Genomic DNA, 15,243 nt, shown 5'->3' with positions numbered 1-15,243 from the left:
GATACTATCCCTTGTATCATATCATAGAAAATTAATCTTTGGTCCTTCCCCACTTGTAGGTCATGTCCTCATCTAAGCATACTGTGAGTTTCTGGGAGGTTAAGCCTCCAATTCATAATTCCCATTATCAAGGCGATTATAATCTCTAATGAACGCAGTGGAACGAATCATCATTTGTGAAGAACAGCATAATCTTAAACTAATTGATGTCCTTAATCGTCTTAATAGTAAGGAAACCAGTAATACATTAAGTAGCTAAATGACAACACAGATCAGTGTAAAAAGACATCATTTCGATGGCCAAAAATGTCAAAATCAGGCCCTATGCTTTACCCTTTCGTCCTAATCAACTCGCGAGTGAGGGAAATGGTCGCTGTCACCGATTAAAACAGTGCTTCTCTGTCTCCCAAGAAAAGTGGTATAAATTACACAACTAATTCGTGATATGTCCTAAAGTTTCTTAATGTCATCCACATGTATTCAATAATATTATTTGTTCATTTTTTTCGAATCCATCAAAGAGCTCTTTTTGTGGCATATTCTATGCAATCACTTTACTATGTGTTCCACCAAAGTACATTTCACTTTCGTTAGTTCGTATTTTTCCCCCTTTTCAACCTGTTACGCGACGCAGCAGTTTGTTTTCAGTCTCTTTTAGAATTCACAGCCCCATCTCTCCATTTGTCGTAAAGCACCGCTAGTTGACGTATACTGGATAGAACGACAGTTGCAGGCGAAACGCCCAGACTGCACACACATTCACCAGGAAATGCTCCGACCGTTGTTGCAAGAGACCTGGTGACTGTGTTGAAAAATAGTGTCATGTGCTTGTGTCACTTATAAGTGTAGTGCAGCATTCAATACAATGTACTTCCCTCCACTCTTTGTCTTTCGCTTATTTCGTTTACTATTTTCTTGTCTGGCGGCGCCCTTGGGCATAACGACCTCGTTAGGTATAGTGATCACGATTAAAGTTAATAAAACAATGTCTTTGCTAAAATGTATTGTGCAACATGTCTATACTCATTTGTCACGGGAAATGAAGACGATACAGTTCCGTTGTTTCATTATTAAACAGCAATGAAATCCTAAACTCAGATTGGAATGTATACTGCAGAGACAGGCTGGACAGTGAAGAGGGAGGCGTGTTTATAGCGATAAGAAGTGCAATAGTATCGAAGTAAATTGACGGAGATCCTAAATGTGAAATAATTTGGGTGAAGGTTACGGTTAAAGCAGGCTCAGGCACGGTAATTGGATGTCTCTATAGGCCCCCTGGCTCAGTAGCTGTTGTGGCTGAGCACCTGAAGGATAATTTGCAAAATGTTTCGTGTAGATTTCCCCACCATGTTATAGTTCCGGGTGGAGATTTGAATTTGCCGGATGTAGACTGGGAGACTTAAACGTTCATAACGGGTGGCAGGGACAAAGAATCCAAGGAAATTTTTTTAAGCGCTTTATCTGAAAATTACTTTGAGCAGTTAAACAGAGAACCGACTCGTGGCGATAACATATTAGACCTTCTGGTGACAAACAGACCCGAACTATTTGAAACAGTTAACGCAGAACAGGGAATCAGCGATCATAAAGCGGTTACTGCATCGATGATTTCAGCCGTAAATAGAAATATTAAAAAAGGTAGGAAGATTTTTCTGTTTAGCAAAAGTGACAAAAAGCAGATTACAGAGTACCTGATGGCTCAACACAAAAGTTTTGTCTCAAGTACAGATAGTGTTGAGGACCAGTGGACAAAGTTCAAAACCATCGCACAATATGCGTTAGATGAGTATATGCCAAGCAAGATCGTAAGAGACGGAAAAGAGCCACCGTGGTACAACAACCGAGTTAGAAAACTGCTGCGGAACCAAAGGGAACTTCACAGCAAACATAAACACAGCCAAAGCCTTGCAGACAAACAAAAATTACGCGAAGCGAAATGTAGTGTGAGGAAAGCTATGCGAGAGGCGTTCAATGAATTCGAAAGTAAAGTTCTATGTACTGACTTGGGAGAAAATCCTAAGAAATTTTGGTCTTATGTCACAGCGGTAGGTGGATCAAAACAAAATGTCCAGACACTCTGTGACCAAAATGGTATTGAAACAGAGGATGACAGACTAAAGGCCGAAATACTAAATGTCATTTTCCAAAGCTGTTTCACAGAGGAAGACTGCACTGTAGTTCCTTCTCTAGATTGTCGCACAGATATGGTAGATATCGAAATAGACGATAGAAGGATAGAGAAACAATTAAAATCGCTCAAAAGTGGAAAGGCCACTGGACCCGATCGGATACCAGTTCGATTTTACACAGAGTACGCGAAGGAACTTGCCCCCCTTCTTGCAGCGGTGTCATTCTTAATGGAGAGAAGCCTTCCGAAGTAAGAGTGATTTCAGGTGTGCCGCAGGGGAGTGTCGTAGGACCGTTGCTATTCACAATATACATAAATGACCTTGTGGATGACATCGGAAGTTCAGTGAGGCTTTTTGCGGATGACGTTATAGTATATCGAGAGGTTGTAACATTGGAAAATTGTACTGAAATGCAGGAGGATCTGCAGCGAATTGACGCATGGTGCAGGGAATGGCAATTGAATCTCAATGTAGACAAGTGTAATGTGCTGCGAATACATAGAAAGATAGATCCCTTATCATTTAGCTACAATATAGCAGGTCAGCAACTGGAAGTAGTTAATTCCATAAATTATCTGGAAGTACGCATTAGGAGTGATTTAAAATGGAATAATCATATAAAGTTGATCGTTGGTAAAGCAGATGCCGGACTGCGATTCATTGGAAGAATCCTAAGGAAATGTAATCCAAAAAAAAAGGAAGTACGTTACAGTACGCTTGTTCGCCCACTGCTTGAATACTGCTCAGCAGTTTGGGATCCGTACCAGATAGGGTTGATAGAGAAGATCCAACGGAGAGCAGCGCGCTTCGTTACAGGATCATTTAGTAATCTCGAAAGCGTTACATAGATGATAGATAAACTCCAGTGGAAGACTCTGCAGGAGAGACGCTCAGTAGCTCGGTACGGGCTTTTGTTGAAGTTTCGAGAACATACCCTCACCGAAGAGTCAAGCAGTGTATTGCTCCCTCCTACGTATATCTCGCGAAGAGACCATGAGGATAAAATCAGAGAGATTAGAGCCCACACAGAAGCATACCGACAATCCTTCTTTCCACGAACAATACGAGACTGGAATAGAAGGGAGAACCGATAGATGTACTCAAGGTACCCTCCGCCACACACCATTAGGTGGCTTGTGGAGTACGGATATAGATGTAAATGTAGATTAAGAAAATAGACATCTCGCTGTGTGAGACTTGCTGTAAGCTACAAAAAAATGGTTCAAATGGCTCTGAGCACTATGGGACTTAGCATCTATGGTCATCAGTCCACTAGAACTTAGAACTACTTAAACTAACCTAAGGACATCACACACATCCATGCCCGAGGCAGGATTCGAACCTGCGACCGTAGCGGTCACGCGGTTCCAGACTGAAGCGCCTAGAACCGTCGGCCACACCGGCCGGCTTGTAATCTACACTTTGGTGAAGAAAGTCATGGGATAGCGATATGTACATATACAGATGGTGTAAGTTGGTTGGTTTTGGGGAAGGAGACCACACAGCGAGGTCATCGGTCTCATCGGATTAGGGAATGACGGGGAAGGAAGTCGGCCGTGCCCTTTGAAAGGAACCATCCCGGCATTTGCCTGGAGCGATTTAGGGAAATCACGGAAAACCTAAATCAGGATTGCCGGACGCGGGATTGAACCGTCGTCCGATGGTGTAGGTATCGCGTACACAAGGTACAAAAGGGTAGTGCATTGGTAAAGTTGTCATTTGTACTTAGGTGAATCATTTGAAAAGGTTTCCGACTTTATTATGGGCGCACGACGAAAACATCATCCTTCTAATCCTTCCAAAACAATTAAGGGAGATTTAATTCTTAAAAAAAATCATTTCAGGTGGTATGGATGCATCATATAATTCGAAGTGGTGCTGAATGAGTTGACCTATTTGACTACAGGAATATCTCCTGTGGAATTGTGAACCAGCAAGAAAGCTACAAACTTAATCACAAAGTCACTGTCATTCACTCCAAATAACAATCTCACAGTCGATAAGAAATGAATACTGCGCTGTAAGGAATAAAAGACAGGGCAGAGCAAAGAAACTTAAAGAACTGGAAAAGGATTGGATCGGAAATGTTCAGCCTAGGTGATGTAATGCTAGTTGAGACGAGACACAAATCTTCAGGAATCAATGCCAATATAAATTTTTATGAGATATACGAAGAACCCTATAAATTCACTCAGACTGCTCGCCCAAAGGTGGAGAGATACAACAGTTAAAGAAATCAGAATAAAGGGGTCCACAACATTAGGGAATTAAAAAGATAGTAGCGTAGTTAACAGTAAGACCTTAGTCGTCTTATCAAGATATTTAGATGATGACCAAAAGGACCTTAGTAACGGGTTCATATTTCTTACCTTGTGTTTTGTGTATGAGCAAGAAATCTCCATGTATTCTGTCAATCGTTAAAGCATAAAGCTAATCTTTATCCATCTATCTCTCTATGAAACTAAGAAAAAACGACACCAGAAAGCAATGTGAATACTGAACAATATACATAAAGCTGAAATAAAACGAGTCATACTGTGATAAGATAGTCAACAGAAGAAGTATCAGACGGAGTATTAAGGTAATTAGAAGAGAAGCAAAGAAAAAAAATATAGAGTGGATGAGATTAATGACAAATGGTGCACAAATGTCTTAACATGTTATGATTAAAAGATTAATATATTGTGGTAAACAATGATAAGTATATGGACAGAGAATTATAGATAAACATACTCCAGAAATCAATATACAAACATCTTCATCAGATAGCACCGACGAGTATGACGAGAGGATTAACAAAATGAGATAATAAATTTCCAAACTAAAGTATAAGGTAAGTCATTCAGTCGAATTTGTCACCATCATTAGCAAACAGCTCATATTATCAAGATGTAGAGGAGACTATTGAATGTAAGTGACAATCAGTGTACTGCATTATAGTAGATATTTGATGCAAAGTATATTCAGTGGGCAACGAATATTCTGCCACTAGAAGGAAAATTAAGATATTATTGAGTAGAGGTTAAGTAACTTCTCCACTAACAGTATTGATAGAGAGGGAACAATAGTAGGCGACAAGTAAGCTGGTAAGTATAATGAATGACTATGACATGAATGTGTATAGTACTTAAGGATTATTAACAGTTAATATCATTTTTATCACATGGAAAAAATAAGCATTTCAAGTTAGAACAAATATGATAAATCAAAGACGTGAGAAATTGGTTTACCGATCAACAATAAAGTACCACCATTGGAGTTGTTGTTTTTGCAGAGACACCACTGAGAGGGGTGCATGCAGAATTTAATGATCATAGTGACAAGAACCCAAATCAAAGGAGCAGCAATTATAAGAAGGAACAATGCTCTTACAAGAAAATCTATCAGGCGACTGTAGAATCTCGGCATTCTAAAAGAAAAAAATAAAGCAATGTCTGTATTGTAACAGTTGCAATAAAACACATAATAAGATGTGCATGTTAAATGTAGAAAGTCTGTAATGACAATAACGAAGACAGTATATATGGAGCTGAGGAACACTAATGGAAGTGGATTGTTTGCAGGCTGGAGGCGAAAGGATCACCCACAGCTGGTCGGCTACCGAAGGCAAAAAAAAAAAAAAAAAAAAAAAAAAAAAAAAAAAAAAAGGGAGGAGGGAGAGAGAGAAAGACATTGTTAGAGAGAGAAACTGTCAAAGTCGCATCTGGCGAATTCAGACTCACTATCGGTTAGAAAAGACTTGCAAGCTTCGTAGTAGTGAAATAGGGAGCAACGTTGGAGTAATGTTGAATTAATATTAAGACAAGAGAAATGAGTGATTAAACAAAGTTGCAATTCTTTTCAGGTTTAACGTAGTATGACCTGTAACTAATCGGTGTTAATGTCTTCTATTGCATGCTAAAATGCTGATTGATCTATCTGCTGTGGAGTGGAGAGAATATTGTTGATCTGCCCAGTGTCAATGAGGGACCAAGGGAAAACTGGCAGTAGCAGTACCAGTATCAAATGACCCTCGACTGGAGTTTCACTCCAGATGACTCCAATCGAAAGAAGCAATATGTAATAATTGGAGAGACTTCATTAGATGACAAGGTGCCTCCTTATGGAAGATTTATTTTATTTTGTGTTTAGTGCTTAAGTATATGACATGGTATGTAGAAAAAGGACGACCATGTGCGAAGAAATGGACAGTTATGATCACAATTTCTACTCATTCTTAACTGATGCTCTGTTCTCAGATCATGCTAGTAATATCGATATCCATCCCGTCCATCTAAATTATACTTCTTCTAATCACTGAATATCACTTTATCCCATTCTGAAGTCCATGACAGATGTCTTTCAGCAAACTACAAGGTAGCCTGTATATATTTTGGTGTTAGAGCGGGTTTCTGCAGCCGTTTCTTGAATGTAAGATGTTCGTTATACGTCAAAATTTGCCGTAAACTTCTGGCAGTTACTAGGAACTGTAAATCAGCAAGAAGGTGAGAAGAATAACTGTTTGTGGCTCTTGATTTGCGAAAGAGGAACCATTTCTCTATCTCAGATAGTTTTTATTTTGCCCGCGTCTTCCGTTCTGTTCGTGCAGTGCGCCCAGCCTAACGTAATTACCAGTAACTGACAGTTCAACGACCTGACGATTCGACTATTAGAGTGAACCACTTACTTTTACGTATTGATTTTTGCTTTTTGGTCTCACGATAACGATTTTCCTTATGTCAGTGTCACAAACGTGGTTTATGTACTCAACATGCACTGTCACTAATAGTACCTGCTTACTATCTGCAGTAAAAGCACGTACGCACACACCAGCACCACGCAGAGCCTTCTATCTTTATTCCAATCACTACCACCTACTTTTTTTTCCTTCATTGTCGTTTGCATTCCCCATCAGGGGCGGGCTGGCAGCAACATAAGCGCTACTCTTCAACCAAGAGACATAAATAGACAGGAAGACATTTAAAAAAATAATATAAAGGAGATAACATGGAGGAATATAGAGACAAAAAAGGCGGAACAGAAGCAAATAGGACATACAAAGCTGTGACTCACAAATCTAAAAAAGTATGTTACACAAAATAAAAACACACACACTACATTAAAAGGTACCAGGCAAAGTACGACCGGGTCATAAAAGTCCGTAGAACAAGTAAAACAGCCATATTACGAGCGGAGAAACAAGGAACTTCATCGACAACTATCAGGTCGAGCACTCATTAAAACCCACATCACTAGATGACACAGTAGAATGGCACCAAAACACAACGCTATTGTAGCACACTGATACCGAATAAAAACCTGGGAGGATCTGCATGGGAGGGGGGGGGGGGTCAAGGGAAATGGGAAGAAGGGGACGGAGGCGAGGAGGAGGGGAGAGAAAGGGGGAGGAGGTGGGTGGCGCGCCGAAGGAGGGCTGGGAAGGGAAGGGACGGAAGAGGAAAACAGCCGAGGAGGGTGTGCAGGGACTAAAGGAGGGAAGGAGGAAAATCCACTTTGGGAGAAGGAAGGGTGAGGAAAAAGGGGGCCCTGGGGAGAGGGGGACTACCACCTACATCGTTGATGTCTTTTTATATGCCATACTACTGGCATCAAAATGCAATACCATTTGACTGCATTTGTGGGTGTACTGATTTTCGTACTATTGCATATACATTGTGAACAACTATTCAAATCGACAATGTTAATTATCCCAGAAATATCCATGCCCTTATACAACGGTAGTAGTGAGTGGGATGTGGAGACTCACAATGGTGACCTGCTCGGGCGTGAAGTGCCTGGTGACGGTGGCGCTCTTGCCGTCGTCGGCCATCTGGCGGTGGAACAGCGTACTCTCGTCCTGCAGCGTGATGACCGCCTTGACGAGGGCTCCGTCGTGGCGCTCCTCCTCGAACTCCTCGCCCAGCCGGAACTTCATCTCGCGGTGCTTGAACGACGAGCTGGACGTCAGCGTGTACGTGTCGCCGTCCCGCTTCAGCTCGATGTACGGGTTCACCACCTGCGCCATCTTGCGGATTAGGTAGCCCACACCTGCAACATCGCACTGACCGTTAACTTCGCGTCCAGAACTACAATCATGCTCCTAAATTAAGGATAACAGCAGAATTTGGTGCCACACAACGTGGCACTACACAAAACTGGTGCTACTCGTAATAGTATAGGCACGTAGGGAACACATACGCCACAGATCTGTAAGTCCACAGTATTAGTGATAAGTTGAGAAAACCGTTCCGAAACACATGTGCTACAAAACATCACTGTTTCCTGCGCATGTACCCCGACATCAGTATGCACACGTACACAGGCCGCACAACGGATTGGCGTACTCTGGATCAGGTGGTCGAGCAGCTGCTGGGGTATAGCCTCCCATTCTTGCACGAGTGCCTGTCGGAGCCTAACCTAACCTAACCTAACCTAACCTAACAGGCAGGCCCCTTCATTCGCCTGATATCTTCTGTTTCAAGGTACTCCTCCACGATGGCAGCTCGGTGGGACCGTGAGTAATCATCCATCAGGAGGAAGGTGGCACACATTGCATCCCTGAAAAGTCAGACATACTGATGCAAAATGACGTCCCAATCGATCTGACCTGTTACTATTCCTTGTCAAAGACATGCAGGGGTGTACATGCACCAATCATAATCCCACCCCACACCATCAAACCACGACATCTATACAGGTCTCTTTCAAGGACATTAACGGGTTGATATTTGGTTCCTGGTTCACGTCAGATGAAAACCCAGGGAGAATCACTGTTCAAACTATACCTCCACTCGTCCGTGAATATAACCTAGGACCACTGTTCCTATGACCATGCCCTGTGTTCTTGACACCAGACTTTACAGGCTCTCCTGTGACCAGGGGTCATGGGATACACCTAGCAGGTCTCCGGGCGAATAAACCATGTTTGTTCAGTCGTCTGTAGACTGTTGGAGACAATTGTTCCAGTGGCTGCGGTAAGGTCCCGAGCAAGGCTATCTGCAGTACTCCTTGGCCGTCTGCGGGCACTGATGGTGAGATATCGGTCTTCTTGTGGTGTTGTACACTGTGGATGTCCCGTACTGCAGTGCCTGGACACGTTTCCTGTCTGCTGGAATCGTTGCCATAATCTTGAGATCATACGGAGGGCCTGTGCTACGACCAGCCTCCAGTCGCCCTAGTACTCTACCTCTCATAACGTCATCAATATGAGTTATTTGAGCCATTTTCAACACACAGTCACCCTTAGGACGTCTGAAAACGGCTGCACATTTACTCGCTGCACCGTACTCACATGCACCAACACACCTCTGCGTATGTGGACTGCTGCCAGCGCCACCCTGCGACGACCGCAGGTCAAATGCACCGCATGGTCTGCCCCCAGGTGATTTAAACCCGCAAACCGCCCACCACAGCGTTGTTTTACCATGTATCGGTATTATCCTTAGTTTATGAGAATGAGTGTATATCATAGTCGTTCTTACAGGGGGCGTGTTGCTCATCGTACAGAAAGCCGAATGCGGTTCACATCGCGGTTCACGTACACCTGAAAATGAGCTAGTGCTTCACATGAATCGCCCGCATCTCGTGGTCGTGCGGTAGCGTTCTCGCTTCCCACGCCCGGGTTCCCGGGTTCGATTCCCGGCGGGGTCAGGGATTTTCTCTGCCTCGTGATGGCTGGGTGTTGTGTGATGTCCTTAGGTTAGTTAGGTTTAAGTAGTTCTAAGTTCTAGGGGACTGATGACCACAGCAGTTGAGTCCCATAGTGCTCAGAGCCATTTGAACCATTTTTTTTCACATGAATCATAACGTGCTCCGCATCACAATTTGCGACCACAGCGCTCTCCACTAGCAGTAGTCAGCTGTATCTGCTTTGCAAACCACACAGTTCGTTTACGAACATGGATGTGCGTAAAACTGCTACGTTAGCTCTATTAAAACAAACATTTCCATGCTATACTTCCAATATTCCTAAGCATCGTATCACCCAAAATGAAAGATCTCATGTCCAGACAGCAACGACAACAGCATTTAAAACTTCCATTGCAAACACTGTGATACAAACTTACAACTGTATTCCTCATAACATAAAAAGCATACTGATGTAAAAAAAAAATAGCAATACCAAGAATGCTTTTTGCGACATAAAGGCAATGTGGTAGGTGTGTTTTTACATCTGAAACATGTTGTCTATTCAGATTTCGCATAAGAGGACGTAAATCAGGTTTGCTTAAATACACGCTGTAATGTTGAGCATTAGTTACCTTTGAGGCTGGACGTTAGTAACGAATGCCTCTAAGGCGACGAAGATGTCGTTATCAACACCTCACTGAATTTGGCGAGGTCGTGTAATAGGTCTACGAAAAACTGGATGCTCCTTCTGCGATGCTGCAGAAAGACTTCCAGGAATTTAGCCAATGTACGTGACTGCTGGCAGCGGTGGTTACGAGAATGTACAGTCGCTAGTAGAAAAGGCTCAGAATGGCCACATGGCACTGCCGTGAGGGAAGACCATCGTCTTCGGCGTGTGGCACCGAGCGAGGTGGTGCAGTGGTAGCACACTGGACTCGCATTCCGGAGGACGACGGTTCAATCCCGTGATTTCCCTAAATCGCTCTAGGCAAATGCTGGGATGGCTCCTTTGAAAGGGCACGGCCGACATCCTTCCCCATCCTTCCATAATCCGATGAGACCGATGAACTTGCTGATTGGTCTCTTCCCCCAAACAACCAACCAACCAACCAGCGTGTGGCTGTGGTGCGTCGTATTACCACTGCAGCAGCAGTTTGAGTAGCAGTTGGCACCACAGTGACACAGCGAACTGCTACATATCGGTTACTTCAAGCAGAGCTCCCAACCAGACGCCCTGAAGCGTGCATCCCACTGATCGCAAAGAACGGTGACTCGCGTCAAAATTGCAAAGAAAGTGTTGCAAGAAAATACCAAACAATAGTACAATGTATTTACTTGTGTTAAAAGTCTTAATTTGTGATGTGTTTGTGTCACGTTTTGACATGTAATACGATCACGATGATGGAAACAATGATGATGATGATTGTTATGATTTTTATGTAATAAAACATTATATAAGTTAATAAAGACAGTACCAGACAAATACTGTAACTATCCTTTAGTATGTTATAACTATCAAATTTCCTTTTGTGTGGAATTTTGCCCCATAAGAGTAGGACGTTTACCACACGCCTGGGGCAAAGATAGATTTTCTTCATCTGTAACGTCTTGTTAAATGTTGCTTTACTAAGCTCAAGTTCAGAAAAAACAGAACATCTTCAACGACTAGAGATAGGGCGTTCATATCCACAGCACATGTACATTAGTATGTTGTGCAGAAATGATTAGCGCTTCAACCATCTCGACCTGCTGGTAAAATGGTGTGTGGATCTCGTTGTCGCTATAATCCTAACGTAATGGACCAACGTGACTTGGGCAGGCCAGCAGGAAGCCTCGCAGACGTATGCGCAAAGCGTACCTCCAGATCACTGAGTTTCAACGAGGGTGCATTTTTTGCAAGAGAGAATGTGGAAAACTGCTGCTCGTGTGGAAAGAAGTGTTTCGACTGTGCAACGAGTGTGTGCCAAATGTTTCGCAGAAGGCCGTAGAATACGACTAGATGGGTCAGCGTACACCACCCAGACCACCCCCACAGAAATCGTACCTCATCCGAATGGCACTGCAGGACAGATCTGCGTCCGCCTCGGCTCTGGCGCCACAGTGTAACACATCGTAGATTATCAGGGGTGGCAGTCCGCCGGTGTTTATTACGGTATGGGATAGGTGCGCAACGGTATGGGATAGGTGCGCGGCGTGCGGTTCTCCGCCTCCCTTTGACGAATGTGCTGACACATGCTACACGGCAATGACGCATGGAACGACGTCACTGGAGACAGGAATGGCATCAGACAGAGTTTTAGGAAGAAACCAGTCTCTGTTTCTTTGAAAATGAAGATTGCATTTTGGTTTTCCGCAGACAGGGGAATTGGCATGACAGTGAATGCATCCGCAGGAGATATATACTGTCAACTCAAAGTCTTATGGTATGGGTTGGTGCCACAAATCACAGCTGGTGCGTTTCCAGAACACTGTGACCAGTGTGACCTGCGTGAATGACATCCTGCGACCCGTAGCCATACCATTTTGCACAACACCTCCGACGCCATTTTCCAGCAAGATAATGCACTACCACCTGTTGCTGATTGAACACGTGCCTTCTTGATGTCACAAGATATCAGCCTTTTCCCGTGGCCCGCCAGATCACAAGACGTGCCACCATTTGAAAATGTGTGGTATACAGTGAAACGATGGTGCAGTGCTGTGACCCAGTGTCAACCACCACAGACGAATTTTGCAAGAAGATAAATGCGGCATGGATGGCTATACCACAGGCAGCCCTTCGCCCCTTGTACGCGTTGATGCCATCACGCATGGAACAAGTCATCAGGGCCCATGGCGGACCCTGTGCGTTCTGACCCAAGGTGACTGAAATGCTAATCACTTCTGCAGGACACACTAACACAGATGTCGTGTGAATACGAACGGCCTAACTCTACTCGTTGAAGGCGTTCTGTTTTTTGTGAACATTACTGTAAATCACTGAAGCAATCTTGAGCTAATGGTGTCGCGTTAAGTATGATTCAAAGCCTACTTTGTACAATTTTCAGTGTCATGTATCCAGAAAAGTGGAAGAGAAAAATAGAAAAGTGTTAAGTGCGCACCTTTGTCCTCACCTACTCTAATACGAAAACAAAGAAATAAGAATGGTGTTTAACCATCAATATGACGTTTCCTGTAATTTTATTACAACAAATCATACCAGTGACGGCCCATTTTCGAAAGCTCCTCAGTGTTCTGGTGCTTTGGAATAGGTTATATTTATATGATATAAGCCCACCAAATGAAGGCTTCCAACACGGCGTCTCCAAAGTTCTGTTTGTGATGCACAACGCGGTCTTACGTCTTATTGGCCACGTTCGCCTCCACGAATCGAAAATCTCATTTGCTTTATCCAGTCTTCCACGCTACAAGGTGCTGTGAAAAGTGAAATTCCACGTTGTGATGTCATAAAACTCGACTACCCCCTCGTCCATGGACGCTTTGTCGTACCGTGTCAGAGTGTTGTTAAAAGTACCTGGGCGTATTTTCCTACATCGTTCTGTGCGCAACTCCTAACATTTTCTTAAAAATTAGAAGGTACTGGGACACTAAGTCGGTTGTCCCACTGACAGTTTAGCCATGGCGGTACAGCCGCGCGTCTGATCCGCTGTTAAAGCAGTCGGGCATGCGACAACCCACTGCACAGTGCTCCTCAATCTCCGTGGGAAAAGCTCTGTACGTGAGAGAACCATTTGTGAAATGGATTCTGGCAAGGCTACTACTGCACTACTTAAAAGAAAATACGAGCACCTACGACATCACTGGAAGCATTCAATTCATCCGTTGGTAACAGCTTGGGAAAAATACGAACCGTTTTTGTATTTGAAGAAAGGAAAATGCCAAGCAATGTTGTCTGCTTCTTTAGAACATCTGTGTCGCCTTTTGATGCATCATGTGCTTCATTAAGCCTATGTTGTGCCAAGAATGGCAATATGATACCTCCCCAAAGTACTATGTCACGGATGAAAGTCGAGGGAGTTGCCGCAAAGTGTGCAACGCAGTGCAGAATTATACAGGCATAGTGATCATCAGCCCCTCTGTCTGCGAGGAACAGCTTGTAACGGAGCGCATAAATTAGGAATTCCAGAAATTATCTTTACAACTGAAGACTTTAAAGTTTTAAAGCTATAACAGATATTCACAAACAGTTTTCGACATGTCGTAACATAACTCTTAAGGTCCCCTTATCTTCCAGGTGACGCAGTATGACGCAAAACAGAACCTGATAAAATGCAGACGCCACAGGAGAAAGCTTAGTGTGTGGAATGATTCGTACAGACGACGCCCGATACCCAACTGCAACGAAACTTTCCAACACGGTACGGAAGCCAACTACCGTCCCGACCAACTAACGATGTTTGGCACACGTCATTTATGGAAACAGGTAGTGTTGTCCATAAAAAGCGGGCGGTCGCCCATCTATTTCAGAGGCCAACGTGGACAAAATATGGCATGTGTTTGCCAGGAGTCCTATAAAATCTGTGCGTACGGCGGCCAGTGAGTTGGAAAGGAGACGGTCAACTGTGCGCAATGTCTTACATAAGAGCTTACTGCTATTTATCTATGAGGTACAGCTGCTTTACGCATTAAAGCCTTCGGACAAACCTCGATGTCATCAGTCCCCTAGAACTTAGAACTAGTTAAATCTAACTAACCTAAGGACATCACACAACACCCAGTCATCACGAGGCAGAGAAAATCCCTGACCCCGCCGGGAATCGAACCCGGGAACCCGGTCGTGGGAAGCGAGAACGCTACCGCACGACCACGAGCTGCGGACTATTGACGCAAACAAAGACTTATTACAAGAGACTTGTTTCTTCGATGAGACAAGGTTTCATGTACCCAGCAAACTTTACCATCATAACGTTCGTATATGGGGTTCACAGCATCCTCATGTTACACGTGAAACAGAAAGAGACAGTCCCACGGCCAACGCTTGGCCCAAACTGATGCACAGCTGCATCAGTGCTCCATTCTCTTTCATCGAATCTGCCGTCAACGGTGGCGTTTAACTGGACGTATTACAAAAGTTTGCTGTGCCACAGCTGTAACACCTGCAACCTGATGTATTCTAGCACGATGGGGCACCACCACACTGGTCCCTAAACGTCCGTTGATTTCTGAAAGAAAAGTTTCCGGATAGTTGGACTGCACGAGACGGTCCAATTCGGTGACATGCTTACATTATAAAACTGAATATGCAATTCATTCTCATATAAATACAACCATCTTAAGTCGTGGTACATGCGAGGGCTGGAGACTAATGCCTCCAAACTTTTTATGTGAAAACTCTTAAAGCTTATCAAAAAAAAAAAAACTTTATTAACATTCTACATCCTTATTCATCACGTCTGTATATTTGCTGCCCTCTGCCACTAGACGGTTCGTAATTGTTGCGTGTAACATGGTAGTATGTTATGTAACTATGTCGGTGCGTGCGAACAGCGTACCATAATGAAGTTTC

General features: G+C 43.6%; 1 protein-coding gene across 1 annotated transcript in view; it reads right to left on the bottom strand.

Moving 5' to 3' along the window:
• LOC124545198 (fatty acid-binding protein-like) overlaps positions 1 to 15,243 on the bottom strand; it is a 30,100-nt gene that overhangs the window by 8,133 nt on the left and 6,724 nt on the right. The window contains exon 2 of the mRNA XM_047124062.1: positions 7,876 to 8,156. Coding sequence (XP_046980018.1) covers positions 7,876 to 8,156 — 281 coding nt within the window. The remainder of the gene's footprint in view (positions 1 to 7,875; positions 8,157 to 15,243) is intronic.

Source organism: Schistocerca americana, chromosome 8, assembly GCF_021461395.2.
Source record: "Schistocerca americana isolate TAMUIC-IGC-003095 chromosome 8, iqSchAmer2.1, whole genome shotgun sequence".
Lineage (NCBI taxonomy): Eukaryota > Metazoa > Arthropoda > Insecta > Orthoptera > Acrididae > Schistocerca > Schistocerca americana.
Note: the sequence above shows the minus strand (reverse complement) of the source record. Positions and strands in the feature narration are given on the sequence as shown.